The 20,562-nt window shown below is 42.6% G+C and overlaps 7 protein-coding genes across 10 annotated transcripts; 2 read left to right on the top strand and 5 right to left on the bottom strand.

The window, feature by feature from the left end:
* Positions 1–1,721: 1,721 nt before the first annotated feature.
* RB195_026441 (uncharacterized protein) lies at positions 1,722–2,565 on the top strand (the record flags this gene model as incomplete). The annotated part of the gene is made up of 2 exons (XM_013435535.2): positions 1,722–1,896; positions 1,973–2,565. 2 exons carry the CDS (start codon positions 1,722–1,724, stop codon positions 2,563–2,565), a joined length of 768 nt encoding a protein of 255 aa, XP_013290989.2.
* On the top strand, positions 1,810–2,565 carry RB195_026440 (uncharacterized protein; the record flags this gene model as incomplete). Its single annotated transcript, XM_064214998.1, has 1 exon — positions 1,810–2,565. The coding sequence occupies one exon, from the start codon at positions 1,810–1,812 to the stop codon at positions 2,563–2,565; it is 756 nt and encodes a 251-aa protein (XP_064070879.1).
* Positions 2,566–5,319: 2,754 nt separating this feature from the next.
* On the bottom strand, positions 5,320–12,395 carry RB195_026439 (uncharacterized protein; the record flags this gene model as incomplete). 3 transcript variants are annotated; one of them, XM_064214997.1, is made up of 8 exons in its annotated part: positions 5,320–5,496; positions 5,566–5,654; positions 6,263–6,413; positions 6,519–6,665; positions 7,456–7,598; positions 7,928–8,092; positions 8,190–8,203; positions 12,256–12,395. In XM_064214997.1, 8 exons carry the CDS (start codon positions 12,393–12,395, stop codon positions 5,320–5,322), a joined length of 1,026 nt encoding a protein of 341 aa, XP_064070876.1. The 3 variants fall into 3 exon arrangements, with proteins under 3 accessions (XP_064070876.1, XP_064070878.1, XP_064070877.1); XM_064214996.1 differs by lacking the exons at positions 8,190–8,203; positions 12,256–12,395 and having other exon boundaries at positions 7,928–8,045; XM_064214995.1 differs by lacking the exons at positions 5,320–5,496; positions 5,566–5,654; positions 6,263–6,413; ... (2 more) ...; positions 7,928–8,092; positions 8,190–8,203 and adding an exon at positions 9,951–10,232 and having other exon boundaries at positions 12,264–12,395.
* A 169-nt stretch (positions 12,396–12,564) lies between these two features.
* RB195_026438 (uncharacterized protein) lies at positions 12,565–13,416 on the bottom strand (the record flags this gene model as incomplete). Its single annotated transcript, XM_064214994.1, has 1 exon — positions 12,565–13,416. The coding sequence occupies one exon, from the start codon at positions 13,414–13,416 to the stop codon at positions 12,565–12,567; it is 852 nt and encodes a 283-aa protein (XP_064070875.1).
* Positions 13,417–13,781: 365 nt separating this feature from the next.
* On the bottom strand, positions 13,782–14,144 carry RB195_026437 (uncharacterized protein; the record flags this gene model as incomplete). Its single annotated transcript, XM_064214993.1, has 1 exon — positions 13,782–14,144. The coding sequence occupies one exon, from the start codon at positions 14,142–14,144 to the stop codon at positions 13,782–13,784; it is 363 nt and encodes a 120-aa protein (XP_064070874.1).
* A 209-nt stretch (positions 14,145–14,353) lies between these two features.
* RB195_026436 (uncharacterized protein) lies at positions 14,354–14,629 on the bottom strand (the record flags this gene model as incomplete). The annotated part of the gene is made up of 1 exon (XM_064214992.1): positions 14,354–14,629. The coding sequence occupies one exon, from the start codon at positions 14,627–14,629 to the stop codon at positions 14,354–14,356; it is 276 nt and encodes a 91-aa protein (XP_064070873.1).
* Positions 14,630–14,707: 78 nt separating this feature from the next.
* RB195_026435 (uncharacterized protein) lies at positions 14,708–19,976 on the bottom strand (the record flags this gene model as incomplete). Of its 2 annotated transcripts, XM_064214991.1 has the most annotated exons (7): positions 14,708–14,943; positions 15,420–15,465; positions 15,681–15,769; positions 16,994–17,144; positions 17,282–17,449; positions 19,401–19,558; positions 19,712–19,976. In XM_064214991.1, the coding sequence occupies 7 exons, from the start codon at positions 19,974–19,976 to the stop codon at positions 14,708–14,710; spliced, it is 1,113 nt and encodes a 370-aa protein (XP_064070871.1). The 2 variants fall into 2 exon arrangements, with proteins under 2 accessions (XP_064070871.1, XP_064070872.1); XM_064214990.1 differs by lacking the exon at positions 15,420–15,465 and having other exon boundaries at positions 14,708–14,884.
* Between the last annotated feature and the right edge of the window lie 586 nt (positions 19,977–20,562).

Below are 20,562 nucleotides of genomic sequence, written 5' to 3'. Positions count from 1 at the left end.
TACAGGATGGGAGATTACGGAGAGGGGGGTGATTCCGTCCATTTCTTCCTAATTGCCGTAAAAAACGGCCCGGAAGATACGGCTTCATTCGTTTTGGCGCACCATTTTGTACAAGAGGTACGATTGGAGCGCGCCAGTCTTCTGCGGCGCCGCATCTTCCGGGCCGTTTTTTACGGCAATTAGCAGGAAATGGACGGAATCACCTTCCTCTCCGTGGTCTCCCATCCCGTATACGAATACTCCACCTGAAATCTGCACCACCTCAGATTCGTGGGGTGATGCCTTTAAAGAGGTGTTTCTGCGTTGTTGACTAACGTCAGCAACATTATTATTGATCAATTATTATTATTATTATAGTGAACGAATGCTTTGTGGCCTCAAATATTTGCTTTCGTCATTGTTTTACATTGCAGTTCTCTGAACACGGCTGTGTGAGTTTCCTACTCCAAAGATCTTCCTAAACTTAGAATTCAAAATGGGTCAGGCACGCAGTGCATCGATACAATGTGGGTACACTATGGAATGTACAGCTACCTTTCAGACACCGATGATCAATGACCGGACAGTGAGGTACGGAACGTAGACGCATTTCATTTCACAAAAGATCTGCGTCTACACTGAATTGCATCGTGAATGTTTTGTTTTACTCGCGCCTTACCCTCTAGCCCTTCGGCATGATACATCGGCTAGTTCCCGCAAGTCACTGTATAGGCTAAACACCCGTTCGTAACCCCCAAAAGAATTCAGATCCATTTACGAACGATTCTGAGTTGGAGTGAAAGGGGTGGTGTCCAAAGTGGCTTGATTAACGCCAAAAACTCAGGCCTTAATTCTTTATGCTTCGCTTATGAAGCATTGAGGCAAAAGTAGACCACCCTGATCGCGTGTACTCTCACTGTTCTCCGAACTGATCGACCGACCGCCTGTCCTGTCTTCCACTTGCCCCGATCTCGTGGGTTTTCCTTTCGCGTATGACACAAAGAGCGTCAAACTTTTCTTTGAAGGGCTCTAAAAGTATGTGCAAGACATAAAAGGTTATCTATTGCTGAAGTTGTAGAATTTGTTTTTATAAATTGAGAAGGCTAGAATGTAAATAGTGAGAGGTGACCGCCATTTTAGAATACTGAGGAAAACTGTTACAGTTTTCAAAATGGACAAACTTCAACTACTTAACGTTGACTTTTACCACACTGTGCTTAGCGCAAGCTTTTTTTAAAGCTTGTTTAGAAACTGGCTAGAATCGATATGAGTAACCGTACTTTAACGACATTCTGCCAAATGCATTTTCATTAGCGCTTTAAAAACCACTCAAAGTTGTGTAAAAATGATATCGCAGACTTCGTTCTCTGCCAAGAACGACATCCACACAAGTAAATGTTTTCGTCTCCGGCAAAAAAAGTAAGCGTAACCGAGCGGCTTTTCTTCACGACGCGTTACACTTATAATGTGAAACCCTGGGGGTTTGTGACCAAAAAAAGCTGGCATTGAGACCGGTTCGTCGACAGCTACGCTATAAATGCGCCACCTTCAGAGTACTTTTATGTACACCATGGAGACTGACACCAAAGCTGCGGTAAGTCAACCGTCTTCAGTTATAGAAAACTGCTAAGGATTTATTTCTTATGCCACTGAACCATTTCATTCAGGCGTATCGCATTGTCGGTTATGCGGCGCTGACCTTTTCGGCGGTAGCCGTGTTATCCGTATGCGTGACATTGCCTATGGTCTACAACTACATTCACAATGCCCGTGCCAGCGTCCACCTTGAGCTGATGGAATGCCGCCAGGAAGCGAACGACATCTTCAAGGATGTCACCGGCCTTCCCGACATCCCACGTAATCGAACGGCTCGTCAGGCAGACACTGAAAACTACTGCCAGGGTTGCTGTCTTCCAGGTACTTGTGTCCGAGGTTGTGGACTACTCCACTTTCAAAGATACTGAGGATTGCAACAAAACTCTGTTAATTCTAGGACCACAAGGACCACAAGGGCCACCCGGCAAGCCTGGCCGTCCCGGTAAGGACGGCGCCCCGGGAGCACCAGGAAACCCAGGAAGACCTCCACAGGAACCTTGTGAGCCTATCACTCCACCTCCTTGTCCTGCTTGTCCGCCGGGTCCGGCCGGAAAACCTGGGCCACAAGGACCGCAGGGCAACCCCGGTTCCCAAGGACCAGTGGGCGAGAAGGGACCCGACGGATCGAGAGGACCACCTGGAACAAAAGGAATGCAGGGACCACCTGGACCTCCTGGCAGTCCCGGTCCTATGGGCGAGCAAGGAGAGGCTGGGAAGAGCGACGAGCCAAAGCCTGGTGCAAACGGCGAACAAGGACCACCTGGTCCACCTGGACCACAGGGAGAAATGGGTCCACCTGGAAAGGATGGCGAACCTGGTATGGACGGCGAGAAAGGATCGGACGGCATCCCCGGAAAGCCTGGAAACGACGGAGAAGATGGACCTCCAGGACCTCCTGGAATGGATGGACGACCTGGAGAGCGCGGAATCTGTCCGAAGTATTGCGCACTGGACGGTGGTGTCTTCTTCGAGGATGGAACAAGACGTTAAGCGCTTGCGAACCTATCAAAATAAAGTCGTTCTGTGGCATTTTCGTGATATTCATTTACAGATTCAAGATAACATTTTAGTGATCATTGGATTCAAGTGGCTCGGATGTGTCTCTCTACAAGAATTACGTCCGACCGAGCAACATATTAAAAAACTAACTAAAAAGCTGAGGAATTTCGTCATTATAACACCAGAAAATTTTTCAAAAACTGAGAAAGGACAGAAAAATCCAAAGAAAAGCATTATTCACATCCATTACTGTGTCAATGCTATCAATATAACACATTCTGATGGTCTAAGCTAAGCATGCACTCAAGTAAAGGTACAGTGCCGTAAATAAACCATCTGTATAGAGTTTGGTTGAAGGACCCTAAATATTCGGGCATTAAAATGCAGGAGAAGAAGGGAGGCGGTTAGTGAAGCGTAGTAGTTTTTATTCGTATTTCCCGTATTTATGAGGACAAGCCTCAGTGGCCAAATCCAAGAATTTCCGGTGCTCACTTGTTTGATCCCTATCGAGAAGTAGGAAAATGTGCCGACGAGGGCATTTTGCAACGCACAAAATCGTTACTATGAGGTCGTCCGTTGTCAAAAACAGCGCCATCTGTGGCAGCCAATTAATATTTCTACAAATTCAACAAATAAAAAGCTACTACATTGGGGAAGGAAATCACCAGCTAGAAAATTATCGCAGACTCTGCTTCACGTACCTAAAGGGAATTATGTAATTCTGCAGGCACATGTGTCCTCCATGCACACAGTTCATCGACAATTTCGAAGTATGGCTCTTTATCAACGACGTGAATTCGGTATTTATTCCTTTGGCGAACGCACATGAGCTGATATGATGAATCTTCACGAGAAAACAATACCACTTCGCCAAGCTAAATCGCATGACTTAGTGTGGAAACCTGTTGGAGAAAATAGATGACGTATAGATTACAAATATGAGCGTGGCCCCGTTTAGTTCCTCCTAACCCCTGAACCTCCAGAGAAACGGTTCGCGAACAGCGTTTGTTCCTACGAGGCATGTTACAACGCACTATTCATGTACTCGTTGCAGTTCCCCCAGCCAACCTATTCGTTGGTTTTACCTGAAGAGACTGCCGAGAAGATCTGATTGTTTCTGACCGCACACTCATGGATGCGGGGCAAAGTGATGGCGCGTTCTAGCTTACCTCGTAGGAACGAACGCTGTTTTTAGGATTATCAGGGGAAATCTAGCAGCACTAAATTTATTTTAGATTCGCAGTCTACACCCCGAACACCCTATGAGTTCCACCAGGTTTCCACATTGTCGCTTTATGTGTCACTGCCAATTAACATACCTTGATGAAACTGGGACTATACATAAAAAGAACTACTACAGTATAGTACAGAAGGTCAGTGAAAGAAGTACGCAGTAAGACGAGCAGATATGGCTTCTTTTTCAAAGACGATAATTAAGCTGAAGTCACCGCGATTCATGGCAGTCATTCATTTCCAGTTTGCAGCGGATTCGTCACCTATAAATAAGATGACTTGAGAGCCAAAGGGATTTGGAGGCGAAGAAGTTGTTGTCATGTGATTGGACTCATTGTGTTCCGGATAACAGCACCTCCAGTCGATGACGCCGAACTTAAAGACATTCTGTGACGTTCGCACCTTATGTAAGAGAACTTTTTGAGAAATACTCTAATTCTCGTACCGGTGTGTGAGATAACACCATCATTTGAGGTCTTGTGTTTGTTTTTTTTCGGTGCCCCGAAATAATAAATGCAATTTGTCGATGTTTTTCCTATATTTAAATCGATTTCTATGCTCTCCTCGTGAAGGTAATCAATAACCTCATTCAGGAACCCTAATAGGTGGAGTTATCGAGCTTTGCAAGAAATGCGCTCGTCAACGAACCTGATTGCTCCATGCAAAGCAACTGTGGTGTTCGTTTTCCAACGACAGTTTATGTGGTCCAGGTCCCGTTGTGCCCATCTATAATTCCTCCCTAAAGAACTCCGCTCCGGACATACAGACAGATGGACGGACAACTGTTGCTCGCTACGCTGTGTATAGGAATGACGGGAAACCTAGTGCCTTAGTCTTTGAAACTTGGCTCCCTAGGTATTGAAGGCAGCTTATCACAATTCTGACGCGGAGCGGAACCCACCGCGAAAGCGTTGAGTTGGGTAGTAGGTTGCGGAATCCAGTATTGTTCCGCTCATCTTTTGCTGACTGTAGAGAATGCCGTGGGAATCGCTTTGATTCTTACGAAGTGATTGGCACGCAAATGTGTACACGTTCCAGTCCCTTCAGCAGCCTATTCATTGGTTTCGCTTGAATAGGCTGGTAGCAAGAAATCACTGACCTTCGACCGCTCGCACTTGACTGCGGCGCGTGCACAAGAGTTCTGTGTGTTTGCGTTGCTACTGAAATCGTCGTAAAAACGTCAAAATCGTAATACCTGCCTTTGAATGGGATAAAATGTCTGGCGTTAGTCAATCTGCTTGGGATGTGCCAACGCGTTCACCTGTTCGCGTCAGAGGATTAAACTCTTGATTGGCAGTAGGGCGGCTTAGAACCAACGATTGATCACTAATTTTTCACCGATTAATTTCTAAAAATTTAATTAATTAATGTATTAATTCATTTATTCCGCTCAATAGCATGGCAAAGAGGATGTGGAAAAGATAAATACAAAACAAATACAATAAACACGTCCTAAAAAGAAAAACTAATTAGATTTTTGTGCTGATATTAATGCTTCTATTAAACAACACTCTATTCCATACACATTCCAGCGTATTGGAGATTAGGAGCAACAATCATATCGTAGTTGTAAAATCCCCCTGGATATGAAGACATCAAAAGGTACTGTCCGTTTTCGCGGATTCGAAGAGTCGCTGTAATTTTCGTCCCTTCCTTCACCGGGCAGTCTCCGTGAATCATTGAAAACTCCTGAGTGAATATTCTCTTGATGAGTATTCTTCCACGGCTAAACATCTCATTTGCTCACGCGTAAGGCACCTTATTTCTATCCACATCCACGTTGATCCACAATAGCGCATCTCCGACTTCCATTTCACATGTGTTCGATGTAATTGGAAAGACATGTTCTTAAAAATTCAACAATTTCGACAATTCGTATAACGATTCGCTGGTAGACGTCTGTACTCATAAAATCCTTCGTATGTTTCTGCTATTTTCATATTATTTCCTATTTTCAAAAATATTTTAATTCTACCACATATGACTTTTATTCTTCCACATCTAAGATGTCACTTAAGTACTCAAGTGCGAACATGTTCCGATTCTCCCTTTTCCTTCTATGCGAACACTCCATCCAAATTACCGCGAAGACCACAAATTAGCGCTCTATCGAACATTTCACCACAATCGCAGTCGCCTCGGCTCAAACGGGTACTTCAGAAACGAAACCGAACCCCATGTCACACTATTTCGAGGTCCTAGAGGTGACTTCAATAGCGGGAATCGAAGGAGAATTTTACAAGGGGATTAGTGAAAGTAAAACGAGGAAAAGATGAATTAAACCAAATCTTTTCAAACCAGTGTGCAGTAATGCAACAAAATCATTTACAACCTCACTGATACCTTATTTATTGCTGGAAAACTATGTGGAAAACTAACTACGTATCCCTCAGAGGTTGTCTACCATGTAATGAAATTTAGCCCTAGTTGCTGAGATGTGAACTTTATCGCTCACTTCCTCCACTTTCCGGTTTTTCCAGTGTTATGGAAAATGCTGCAAATCGGTTTCCATGCTTTTTCGTGAATGCATCCAGCTCTTCTCCAGCACTGGTCTCCAGATATTCATGGCGCGGAGCGAAATGGTCGTTTCTTTTGAAAATTAGCACCTATTTAAAAGTAGCTCTTTATACGGTGACATTATGAGCGGACAAACTGATTGATCGGTCCATACCAGCTCTTGCTTGTCCGTATTCTCAGGAAGAAAAACAAACCTGCCATGGATCACTGTTTTTGAAATCGATGAAAGGAATTAGCCGAGATATCCTTTCAAACACTCGCCGTGCTCCATCTTTTGCCCTAAGTCCAATTGTAATTTCTGTGGCATACGGGGGACCTTTCAGATCCTTTTGAGATTTTTTCTGCAATTATTGTTCATGAGTCTCCGAGTTTGTTCTGAAAGCAACAAAAAGAAGGTCATAAGCGAACAAAATGCTGACATTTACAGTGCATGACCGCTTTTCATTAGAACTGCCCAAATTTAGAACTCTGTAGGTGGATGCCCTCTCGGAAGACCTACGACTTCTGTATGATACGGGGTTCTGTATAATAAGAAAAGGAGCGATAACCACATTCTAGGTGAAACTTCCTGAATCAGTGTGCTCTCCCTTTTTCTCTCCGCTTTCACTCTGACTTTAATTTGTTTTAGCTCATCAGCATCAATGGCCACTAGTTCTGGAGAAAAGGAGAAATTTTTGCTGAGGTTTGTAATTTCTGTTTTTTTTTCTTCAAAGCATTGCGCCCCTTATATGGTAAATGTATATAAATGCCCAAATTATTCCTAGTGTTCTCAAATTTACTGTGCATGTAAACTCCAAATTCCAAATTAATAAATAAATCAAAATAAATTCCAAAATTTACAAGTTTGTCGACCGTTAAAAGAATCTATCTAAACCTTTTTCTCCGTATTCGCTATAAAACTGTTGCAGAAGAGAAAAACATCGGTGAATAATACCCTCTAAAAAGTTATCCATGGTTGGAAAAAGTGATCCGTGGAATCGAACTCCTCATGGTATGAAATTCTTACGTGCTAATCCTCACACTTACATAGTGTAATGCCCTTTCTTAGGAAAAAAAATCTTGGGAAAACGACCTGGCAGTGTTTTCTCCGCTAGAAAGTCCGTCCAAATGAGAAAAATAAAAATGCTTCACCTGTTCTGTTTCAACATCAGCAAGAAACCGTTTGACATGCTCTCTTGGCAGCAAATCACGATAAGCGATTATAGGAGGTTCAGAGTGCAGAAGTTCCATGTTCACCAACTCGTAGTTCCACAAGTACGAAAAACATTGGTAGACTGGAAATTCTCATCTATCGAATGGTAATCAACTGTGTTTAGAACACGGAATACTGAAAAAGAGACGAAATTATTTGAAATCTCCAAACATTATGATATCGATCGGGGCTACCGTGGCTATGAGGTGATGGAGAGACAAACAGTCAATGTATGTAGATAATAATTGATTGATATCAATTAGGCAAAGATCCAAGCAAATGTGTAATCAGGCCGAAGTGACCTGACTTGAGGTGCATTTGGAGCAGCGCGGTAGAGATTCGCTCAGTTTCGCAGGACGATTCCAAGGTTCCACAAGGACAGCTAGAACACAATGTCAGTTGGATGCTCACAGTCGTCAGTTGAAGGAGGGCCGTCGCACTGTTCCAGTTCATAATCCTTCCATTCCTTCAGCATTTCCAGATCAGTAGCATCCACGGCCACGAAAATTACGAAAATTGCAACTTTCATCTCTGTAGGGGGAGACGCTGCAGTGACAATGATTCGAGAGTACTGCGCTAAAAACCATTTTCCAGAAAAATAACGGAAAACTTCAAAAAAAAGAGAAGAGCAGACTTGCAGTTACATCGAACAAAATAGAATTCGAGTTCTCACCGGACACAAAGCGCCTGTCCAGGTATTCAGTTGTTGCAGCGAATACCAACAATGCAATGACGGTTAATCCAAATGGATGTCATTTTCGATATGGTGGCCGGAAAAAGTCAGGATTTGTTCGACGCTCATGGAACTAAAGTGCAAAGAATGGATAGATTCAGCTAACGTTTTGCTTTTTATGGAATAATCACATCAAAGAAGGGAAAGTAGGAAGAAAGAGGAAGCATGGGAGCCTCCTTAGTTTTATCTTGCTGGGATCCTCTCGTAGTATTGTAAGGCATTTTCAGCAATGAAACAAACAATATAGAGCAATTTTTTTTTTGAATTGACTTAATAATCATCTAAAGTTTATCTGATGCAGACTGCGATGCATTCTGAAGTGAAAAAGAAGTTCTGGAAGTGTTGAACAAAAAAGCAGAAACAGAATCTTTCACTTTCTTGATTAATCTAAAGCAATAAACAATTGTAAACAGATGATTTTATGTCGCGACTGATTGATTAAATCCTTAGATCTTCGAGAACCTTCACTAAATCAATACGATGATTAAGCTGAGAAGTTCACAAAGGAAGTCCCGTTTTCATTAATTAGTCGACATTTCTTGTGCGGGAAGAAAAAAAATCGAAAAAAAAACGGTGAAAAAACGTTGGAGTAAATTTACCGTAAAATTGATTTTAATTATTACTTGGGTCAAATCGAAACTGGTAACCCTGTCGAAGTGTTAATGCAAAGCTAGGTGTTTCATGGTGGATACGCCGATTAGAGTGAGTTGGATGCTCCTGTTTATTATGCGACTTGCGAGCTGTGTAGGTGGGCTCCACGAGGAAACGTTTCCTTGAAATCTGAAAAATTTGGCGCTATTTAAGTGTTGAGCTTCCAGCTGTTGTTTGCTTCTACTTCCTCCTTCCATTGCTTAAGTCAAAATATCATTACTTTAACACTGGTTTGTAAATCTCTGAGTGACATTTAGCAGTCTTTGACTCAATCATTCTTTCAAATTTAGTTTTCTTCTGAACCAGCATAGCACTAAATTGAAAGTATGCGAACCTTTAAAACAAATAGGTAAGGTAAGGGTATAATTTGCGAGTATGAGCGCGATCAATCCTTTCAGTTCATTTAATTATCCAGGAAAACGGCGTAGGAAACGACGTTGTCGCATCGAACCGCCCCACAAAATCCTCTGCGAGAGTACCCGACGCGCCACGCCAACGAGCGGACGGACGGTCAGTTCACTGCCGGTGCCGACTCATCGACAGAGACGGCGTGTCATCTTGCTCTCGCAGACGTGGCGCGTCTTTTGGCGTTTCGTAGCGAGTTCGGCGCCTCGCAGGACACCACGACACGTTGCCCATTCTGTTTTTCTTGTGAGGGGCCTTTCTGTGTTTGTCGTTGGAGAAGGCGACATCTCTATTTTTCGTTGGGAAGTTGCGCAGTGATACAGTAACATAACAAAAATTTTTTATTCACAGTTCATACACATAAACCAACAACGTTATCACTTCACTGAACCTCGTAATAATCCTTTTACCAAGATTTCTTAACACTTAGCAATACAACACCTAGAGAAGGTTTACCGTTAATGTTGCAAAGCGAAACATCCAGAAGGAGAAGCGGAATGAAAATAGAAGTGAAATATGCAGAAAAGTGAGCAGATACGTGATCTGCGATTAACGAGTGACAAGATACTTCGAAGACAATATTTGATTCAAACAGTACAAAATAAATTTTTCAAACAATCCAATTCTAATCTTTTCTATTTTGTTCTAAAGAAACGGATTTTTCCTTTTCTTTGCCGCCTCTTCCTCTTGAAGCTGCTGTTGGAGTGCCGCTATCATGTACTGCTGATATGCGTAAAAGTCATAGAATGGACTCTTCCAGAAGAAATTCATATTAGGTGAAATGAGTTTCTCAATGTCGTAAGCGAACAAATTCTCCTGTTGAGGGTGAGCATAGAAGAGTTCCTGGTCCCTGGGACGCAACCAGAGAGTGGCCGTGATTTTTTCCCCTTTCTGTACAGGACACTCTGCATGGGCGGCACCAATCGCCTAAATAATTGCATGAAAATGAACAGCATAATTTTCCTTTTGCAAAAGGCAATCCATAGTTAGAAACTAGTTTTTAGTTATAGGAAGCACTCCAACGTCCAGCAGTAGGACTCACGTTGTTGACGCCAAATGCTGCAGTAGTTCAGTTGGATTCTTCGTGAATCTTACATCTTAAGTGGATAAGGAGATAATGTGTGCTGTGTTGACACATATTGGGAGTACGCGTTCGAATTCAATCCAGAATCGTTTTAGGTTTATGCACACATCTGCAGCTTTACAATGACAAGCCAATGTCTCCAACCTCCTAAACTCTTCTGGTACCAATTTATCGACTTCGGAAGGATTTAAGACAAAATTGGCACGAGGACGTATTCGAACCTCTGATCGATCGTGCAACCAAAGCCGAATATCCTACCTACCGCAGCACACTAATTACCTAATTATGTACACCTCTGATGTTTTAAAGAGCATCACTTTGTCATAGCGCCGTGATAGATAAGCACGGTGATAGATAAGCTGTTGTTGAAAATACAATGAAAAGCTTTCTTCCGGAACAAGTTCTGTGTTGTGTTAGCGTAACCAAACAGAAAAAAAAAATTCAATGACAGCAAAACATGCCAGATTCATCGCACCTGTTGCTGTCATTGTTTAACTTCGCTGATGTCCAAAAACTCTGAATATCTTAGTATGAAAGGTAACAATAAATTAACGGAGCGGAACGTGATGATCAATGGGAAAGTTATCTGCGAAACGTTCCATGAAGAGCTTGACTTAGCGCGTTGACTGATCGCTTTTCGTTTTTTCGATTGGTTCGTTTAAGACAAAACGGTCGTAACAGGGACGAACAAATAAGTGAGAACCACGGAAAGATTTATCGGATCAATCATGAATAGCGGGGTTTTTTCAGTCCCATGAGTATCAGTCCCAAGAGTATTTTTCGCCACAGAGAAGTGAATTTTAAAAGAGGGGCCCTGGGAGTCTACAGGAAGTACGAAGGATTGCAAGAAATGAAAGAGAAAAAAGGAAGGAAGTAAAAGAAAAGTTGCCTTAAATCTCAGAAGACTTTTGCGTATTTTGGTTTTGAAAAATAAGCAGTGTGTAGAATGTTGCATTATTTGCATATTTATATATGTCTACTATGACCTAAATATTAAATTAGGATAGGGTGAAATACATTCAAATTTAGATAGTTTTGTTAGGCACCTTTTTGGCTCCTTCTGCGAAATATTTCAATTATTCCAGCTGCTTAAAAATCATGAGAAACAATTCTTAAAGCTTCTACAAGACTGTTGTTGCTCTTAGAAGAAAAAAAGTAGACTACAAAAAAAAGACTTTTTTCACTGACATTTTCAGCAGAGAATAATTTTAGGAGAAGAATATTTTAATAATCACGAACAAGCGAGAATATATTTGCAAAGCCACTGTCCAACCAATAAAATCAATGCTGTGGAATAGATAGGAAGGAACCAAAGAATTTACGTATAGGCACAAAATTTTCGACCATATGGAAGAGTAATTTTTCTTAAAACTTAAAAACGTATATAACACTTCCCACTTTGTGATGACGTCAATCGAGTCGTTAGAGAATCACAGAACGATCGATCTGCGCCAAGAACTTATCCTTTTTTACGCATTCTCCATACACCAGTTCAAGGAATTTATATGTCTGTCACCTTAAAAATGGAGGAGACTAGCAGAATTTCTCCTGAAAGAAAGCTACGAGTTCTTATCGTGTCTGGAAGAACTGATAGGTAGGTGAAAGAAGTAACTAATTTTCGCTCTCAAATTGTTCCAGGCTAGCATGCTTAGGGTTTAGGAATTTGATGTTTGGACCTGAATGGCTATGAAAGCCGATTTCTTCTCCTTTTTTGAAACTATCGTCGTGGATTCGAGTTTGCGCCTACCGCACGCACAAGAAACATAAAGAAGAAGGTTGGGATATAATAATTGTTCTGAATTATTATTAAATCAATATTAAAATCTCCACCAAAAAATAACCCTATTGTGGTTCTGTTTCTCCTACCGGCTGACCAGGGTAGATGACTCTGACGCCGCGAAAATCTCTGCTCCTTCTTGAAAATCCTCGAAAACTTTGATCATCTTGATCACCTTGATCCCCGTTGATCTTCGAACTGGTCGAGCGGGCGCCATTAAGTCTTCCATTTGTCCCAATCGCGTGCCAGAGTAGTCCAGTGGTTCCTCCTTTCGCGTGGGACACGAAGAGCATCATACTTTTCTTTGAAGGACTTCGTGAAGAAATCTGACCATCGGATCGGCGGTCTTCCTGTAGTACTCTTAATATCGCGGGGAACCCAGTCGCTCACGGCCCACCTTATTTTACTTTCCTTGGCAAATGCGACGGCGTCTCTAATCTTCGATCGCTGACGTAGGAAAGAACTTCGAATCCGTCCCTCACTTGCGTGAAACGGGATACTCCTAGCATCCCTCTTTCAATTGCGCGTTCAATGACGCTCACCGCGTTTTCTTCCTGCTTGCGAAATGCCCAGGTTTCCGAAGCATAAGTCAAAGCAAGAAGTACGGTGGTGTTGAAGAGGTGATCACGGAGCCGGGTGTTCCTGGTCTTCTTCACTACATCCTCGATGCTCTTGTACGCTCCCCAAGGTGCTCGTCTCCTCCTGTCAAGCTCGGGGGTCACGTCGTTCATCAAGTTCAATTCCCGACCCAGATAAACGTAGCTGGTGCATTCGGATATGTTCGTGAATGGGGCATCTGAGACCCATCCGTTCCGCATGAACATCTTCTTTTGCAGATTCAGCTGAAGACCGATGCATCCACATGTTTCGTCGAATTCGGTCAGCATTCGTTCCGCTTGGCTGATGCTAGGTGTTATCAGTACGATGTCATCAAAGCGCAAATGGTGCAGCTGCCCGCCATCAACCTTCACTCCTATGTCGTGCCATTCCAACTTTCGCATTGCGTTCTTGAGGGTGGCTGTGATTATTCTGGGTGAGAATGTATCACCCTGTCGGAACCCCCTCTTCACGTCAATGATGATATTCTTGTAGAATGGCGAAATTCCGGTCGTGAAGTTACTGTACAACTCTCGAAGTACCTTCATGTACTGAGTGGGGACGCCTTGGTTGTCCAAGGCTTCCACGACCGCTTCCGTCTCAACTGAGTCGAAGGCCTTCTTTAAGTCGATGAAGGTGAGACAGAACGGCATCTTGTACTCTCGTGATACCTCGATGAGTTTCGAAGCAGTGTGAATGTGGTCAATCGTGCTGAATCCTTTTCGAAACCCTGCCTGCTCGCAAGGCTGTCCTTCATGCAATACTTTCTCAATCCTATTAAGGATCACTCTTGTAAAGAGCTTGTAGATGACGGACAGTAAGCAGATTGGGCGATAACTGCCGATGTCATGTGGATCTCCCTTTTTATACAGCAACACGGTCTTGCTGGTCTTCCACTGTTTAGGAACCTTGCATTCCGACAGGTAACGTGTAAAGAGCCTCGCCAGGGTGTTGATGAGTACTGGCGGAAGGTTCTTCTATCCCTTCTTCTCCTTCTCCTCTCCATCTCCTCTCCTCTTCACTCCATCCCCCTTCTTGATGCAATGGTTGTTCCCTCCGGATTCCGAAGAGCAGTCATCCTTGTCTTGCTACTGGCGAAGTCTCGACGAGCATAGCGAATGCTTTTCCCCGCCTCTGCAGCTTCAGTCAGTACTTCTGCTCTTTTCTCTTTAAGGTCTTCCTTTATCGCCTCTCTACAAAGCCTTGCGAGCACGGACGTGAGTTCTTGGTTCCCTGCGGCTCGTGCTGCTCCACGCTGGCGTATCAGCTTAAGAGTTTCAAGAGACAGGCGTCTCTTGGTGGTTTTAGAACTCTCAGCTTTCTTCGCGCAGTCGTGAAGGTGTTCAACGGTCCGGTCATATTCCTCGTCGATGTTGTCCATTGCGGAATCTTCCCAAAAGCCGGCTGGCGTAGCGAAGAGATCCTAGTTGATGATAGTTGTGGGATTTCTCCCCCTGAACTTGGCGGTTTTCTCTGCTCTCCTTGTGAAAGAAAATCTTCCTCGGAGGAGGCGATGGTCCGATCCCGAATAGAACTTTGGTACAACAGCAACGTCCGTCAGGCAGAACCTTTTATTGACGATGGTGTGGTCTATTTCATTACGGTACTCTCCACCGGGTGACTCCCACGTCCAGCGTAGAGAGGAGGGTTTCTGGAATTTCGGGTTCCCATGGATGTCATGATGAACATGGAAAGCCTCTCCCCCTGATCGTTCCATTGTAGGACGTGGGTTCCGATGTGAAATTCCTCCGGCGTTCTTCCTGGGCCAACTTTGGCGTTGAAATCGCCAATTATGACCTTGTAGAAGGCGTGATGACGTCCGATTCGGGTCGTTGGTTGTTCGAAAGAGTCGATGTCCTTTGCCATACTCGTGTTGACGAGGACGCCAACTCCACCAACACCTCTACTGTCGCATGTTACTAAGGACAGTTCTTCTCCAGTTTCTTATACGGCGTTGAGAGGGTGACGTCGTCTCGTCTCGGTCAGTCCGATGACGTCGTACTTGATCTTCTCGGCTTGCATCATCAGATCTTCGATGGCCGCTTCCGATACAAGCGTACGTGCGTTATAAGTACAGATCACCATCCTAGTCCTTTTCCGTTTCGGTGGCCTATATGACTCCTGCAACCCCTTCCTATCTGGCTCTACCGTATCAGGCTTTCCTCCGGAATCAGGAGACTCTCGAAAAGTTAAGTTCAAAAAAAATGTGGACGGGAAACATATGCGTAAACTTAGTTGTAACTTTCTACGCTAATCTGAACCGCTGAGCAAGAAATGGAGATTTCGGAGGTTGACACCGAGTTGGACCCTGAGACTGTCTTGAGACGCTCGATAGGTTGTGTGTCCGTTGTGTGTTGACTTATCCGACTCATCCGACTTTTTGGTTTTTCCTGTGCTGTATTCCAAATCAGACATGTATAGGATAGTAACTCAATGAGAGTTGTTTATAACTCGAAAGTAGCTAATTCGTTAGAGATTCCATACTTGGGAACTGCATAAACTTTAAGTTTTTATTTATCTTCAAAATCATTGGCCATTACCATTTCACTGAAAGTAAAAAAGAAAGGGAGCGTTGTGCCCATGCTTAGAAGTAGTAGTTGGCATGAAGTTAGGCTACAACTGCACGGTCGGCAGTTCGAAACAGCTCTGGACTTACCAGGCGCTTCTTCTCCCCTGGGGTAATAAATTGCTACTGGACTTGTCTGGAAGGATAAAAACACTGACTAGAGAAATTGACTGGCCCTTTGAAGTCATTCTCAGGGTGCACGTGCGACCATACACCTCAAGCGGTTCTCGATTGAACTCGTGTGCATTCCGGAGGGATTGATCAACGCCGTGCACTTTGCGCACATTATTTTATTTCTTATACTTCCTACTTGCAAGTCAATTGTAAATTGACAATTACCAAGTGCCTTACCGGAGTCATGTCTTTGTTTATGAGCGTGAAGAGCAACGCGTCGCCTGCCTCTAGTTCCGCCGTTTGGTTCGCATATACGAATATAGTTTCTGGAAAAAAAATCGAGAAGTTACTAGCCAGAACGACCAATAATTTGGGGGAAAATAGGTCAGGCGCTCAGAAACACATCACTCATAGCTGTTTAAAAAAATATTATTAAAATAATTACGCAGGTGGTGCATTACCTGAATCATATGACCGGAAAGATAACTCAAGGTTTATTGAACGTTTAAAAAATGGATTCCACGCCCAGAATCGGCTGACAATAATTCGTGAACATTCTACCGCCTCATGCCGTTCGTAGGAAAGCGAGCGTAATATACGTTGCAGGTAGTCTATTAAAAATAAGTTTAAAAAAAACAAATAAACAATATTGGCAAAAAACGTTCAATAATGCGGTTATTGAAAATTATATTAATAAAAGTAAGTTCGTAATAATATAAAGTGAATAATGAATAGTAACCCAATAAATATTAAAATAAAATAAAACACATCAATTAGAAAAGAAAAGAAAACAAATGATGGTGATGACCAAAGCAGTTCATCAGACCAGCAGCGTTGGACTAAAATGACCCGCAGGAAGTTGCCGCTATTTCGTATAAACGGAGTTATGGAGGGAGTCAACTAAGCTAGCATTAGTATTTTGGGTTTTTTCAACTTGCCGATCGTAAGCCGCTAAAAGGTGACGCTTGCAAACCCTGCGCTTTTGAAAACATTGCAATTCGATTGCCTCAATATAGTATCTTGAATCCTGTTTTCGGGTTTATGAATAGTTGGGGTTTGCGAACCACTCGGAAATGTGTTTCCTCAAAAACTTGACATTTAAAGGCATCACACCACGAATCTGAGGTGGTGCCGGTTCCAGGTTGGTCATGCCTATACGGGGTCGTAGATTGTGGGAAGGAGAGTGATTCTGTCCATTTCTTCCTAACTGCCGTAAAAAAAAACGGCCCGGAAGATGCGGCCCGTGCACAAGGCTGGTGCGCTCCAATCGAACTCGCCTCAAAAGTAGCGCCCCCGAACGCTCGATACCGCATCTTCCGGGCCGTTTTTTACGGCAATTAGCAAGAAATGGACGGAATCACTCCCTTTTCCGTAGTCTCCCATCCCGTATACGAATACTCCACCTGAAATTTGCACCACCTCAGATTCGTGGGGTGATGCCTTTAAGTTGAAAGTCGCTATAATCAACATTAACAACAAGATTGCTGTTAAAAAAATAAGCAGTTGCGCACCGCATTGTAACTTTTATAGGGCTATAAATATGAATTCACCTCCTCCGATATCTGCAGCCTTCAGAGTTAGTGCAAATGTCACGAAGCGATTTCCGTTCTTACGTGTAGTTCGACTGTACTGGTCTGGTGAAGAATAGGTTATGTAGTCGTAATGTGGTGAATGATGACCACCTTTCTTGTACGATAGCACCTAAAACAGGGAAATCTATTAGCTCATATTACTAGCTCATGGATGGAAGGCCTGAATTTACGGACCCGAGTCATTTTCCAGGAGACGGAATCTTTCACCGGTGCAAGTAAGAGGGATAACGTTATCTCTACACTAACCTGCCATGGTCCACTGTTCGAGAAGTTGAGCATAGGGATGAGTGCCTGTGTTCTGCGAAACACTCTCGCTACTCCGCTCATGCTTTTGTGCGAAACAGTCGTTTCGTTAGCAATTCTTCTTTGGAAATTCCTGATGTATTCGGCCATGAAGTTTTCATCGTCCTTCTTCTGAAATCCCGTTATCATACCCGGTTGCAGAACAACAAGTTTTAAATTGAACCTTAATTTGTTCTTTCAATCCTGGATTCCCACCCAACTTTCACAGCGATAAGCGCACTGATAAATGCAAGAAAAAGTTTAAAAAAAGGACGCCAAAAACATAGCAAAACTCCAGATACTGCTTATCACACGTACAAAATCGGAATGATCTGTTTGTTCCTCTTTTTGCTGTGTCTCAGAAGATTTTATTGAACCACTGGATCTATTTCCTCCAATTAGAAAGTCAGCAACTCATCTGAATCTAACTTAAAATCCAATCTTTTCCTTGTTACTTGTGGAAACTGGATTTTCGAGTGACTATGCTGACAGATTTCCCTTCGGTTTGTTTAATATGAATTACTTAATATGAATTTTGTCATGTCCTTTCATGAAATTACATAAACTTCAGTTTTTTTTCCTGTCCGTTCTTTTTTGAATTCCTATCGGTCCCCACGTACTAAGCAGAAAAAAGCGATTCCTCTTGTTACTCGATTGAAGTGTAAGCTTCAGAATTTAGTGAGTAAACCTTCATTAGGTTTTCTTTGTATCCACTGAAATAAGGAAAAAAAGTAAATACTTCCAAGAATGTACTGGAGAGTACAATACTAAATGTGAGAGTTGAAAAACCGATGTTCACGCTGCGACACCGTCAGCCACCGTCGTTCGCTTTCATCCGGTCTCAAAATAAAAATTCCAGAACTATTCATATCTCCTAATATTCGTCATTTTGAGTTCCATCGAAAAGTCGTTCATAGTTTATCGTTTAGTAGAAAAAGAATAAATCAACAATGCAAAATTGCTGACTTATTCTTTTTCTACTCACTCGTGCGATCTTGATCATTGCGTGAAATATTGGTTTCCCTTTAATTTGAACATTTTGCTGCGAGAAAAGAACCTAAGCCAATAGAACCGAGATTAAACTAAGCAATATCTGGATTTTATGATGTTCTATTGTATTTGAACAGACGAACTCCGATCGTACATTACAGCAGCACAATCTTTCAAAATCCCACTTTTCGTCTGTTTCTGTCGTTTCTTCTCTGCTTTGGACCTCCGCTATTCCCTAGAAGTCCAAACTGAAGACACTAAAGCAGATATACTGGAGCGTAATATACTTCACTTTACAAAGCTGGTTTTTATGTGGGTGGATTTTCTTGCTCTCCTACAGCACCGTATTTCCAGAACGTTCCATTGCAGAGAAGGATATAGAGGATTTTGGGTAGGTTCTATGGAACTATGTGAACACTACACTCCTTAGTTCACAAAAAAAGAAAAAGAAGAAAGGTATTGTTTTCAAAATGATTCGAGACCCTTTAATTTCTGTGCGGCCGGGCTATCATCGTATCTGAGCCACGGCTGGACTACTGCTCCATCGATAATCACTGCTGAAGCGTTGGAAGAAAAACGTTTACGTGTACTCCCGTCATCAGCGGGTCAGTAGCAAACTCCAACCTCGGTGTCTTTCTTTTGAAGACTTGGGCTACTCAAGAGACAGCAATAGTAATGACATATAAAAAAAAACAAAAGAGAAAAGGATCAGCAAGAGAAGGTTCTGTAATCTAAAAATAAAAAAAGAGTAAAGTGAATGAAAATAAAAGTCAGAATCTGTTATTTTTTACATCTCTAATGCTGATCAGAGTTCAGTAGATCTAGTGGAACACCGAGCAGCAGAGTTCCAAGAAATTTGAGTAACCCGTGATATCACTGGTGCTTCACCTCGCAAGGTCTCCCTCTACTTCGTCCTTCATAACATTTCGCACAGAACTCAATGAACATGATTTAAAATATCGAAAGAGCCTTGATTCTGCTCATCTAGATACTGTACCAAAGCATACCGTAGAATATGTAGAATATTGCTCATTCTCACAAGTCAAATATCTGTATCTTTATACTTTCACCGGGAATCTACAATAATTCTCACCTCAGATTTCCTTTTCTGCTTTCTTTCAACGTCATACAAAAAGTCGTCGATGAACTTCTTAGGAATGAATCGACGATAGATGATGATGATAGGATTCGTGCTCAGTGGATCTACATAAACTGGCTCGTAGTTAAAGTAGTACACGTAGCACTTGTAGTCTGAAATATTCATAACACTTTCTTACAAATCGCTGCAATTTTTCAACTCGTTCTCTTCATGACTAGGTCCAGAAAAACAGACATCCGGCATGAAATACACAGAATACCAGAACGAAATTCCAGAAAAAAAAACAGGTGTTCTATTGGATTTACCTTCCGGCAACGGCTGCTTCTTGTAGCACATCTTCAACGACTCTTCGCCCCACGTGTCTTTGCCAACGAACGAGAACGAACTTTTCTTCGTTTCGGCCTTTTTCTTTGTATCCTCCTTTTTCACATTCGTTTCCTTTTTCGCGTCGGTTTTCTTCTTTGCATCTTCCTTCTTCGCACTAGTGGCCTCCTTCTTTTCGCTTTTCTTCTTGTCCACTGCAGCTTCGACCACCAACACAAACACTAAGACCAAAACGAGTAGTTTCATCTCCTGTAAGTGAGTTATTCAACAAGAACAAAGAAAAAACAGTAGGAAGAGGAGATACGAACTGCAAAATCAGGGATGAATAAGAGAACATATGAGGAATCCGTGACATCCGAACAAAAATCCATACAAAAGGAGGAAACCCTAGCTGCACATGCTCAGTGAACTGGTGGGACAAGGCTAGGTAGTAGTACAGTTCCGGTAGCGCCTACCACAAAATTAAACCGCCACAACAACGGCTGCATAAACAGGTGGCAGCAGAATATTAGCCTGCGTACTAAGCGAATGAATGCAGCCACCTAAATAATCACACAACTGTGCGATTCACAAATTGCAGTTTCGAGAGAGATCTGGTTTGTATGGATGAGGAAAAACCGTGCTCGTGGAGACCAACATATCGACAAGCAAACGCGCTTGTGCACATACATTTTAAGCTGGAAATAAAAAGATGAGACGATAAAAATTAAATTGCTCGACACATCTGAAGTATCACTGGTGAATCTTACGATGCAGACTTTCTTTTCTTTTCTCTTCTGGATTTACCTTTCTGATCTTTTAAGGTGAACTCAACGAAACGTAACCCAAGAAA

The sequence above is a fragment of the Necator americanus genome, chromosome X (genome assembly GCF_031761385.1).
Source record: "Necator americanus strain Aroian chromosome X, whole genome shotgun sequence".
Lineage (NCBI taxonomy): Eukaryota > Metazoa > Nematoda > Chromadorea > Rhabditida > Ancylostomatidae > Necator > Necator americanus.
Note: the sequence above shows the minus strand (reverse complement) of the source record. Positions and strands in the feature narration are given on the sequence as shown.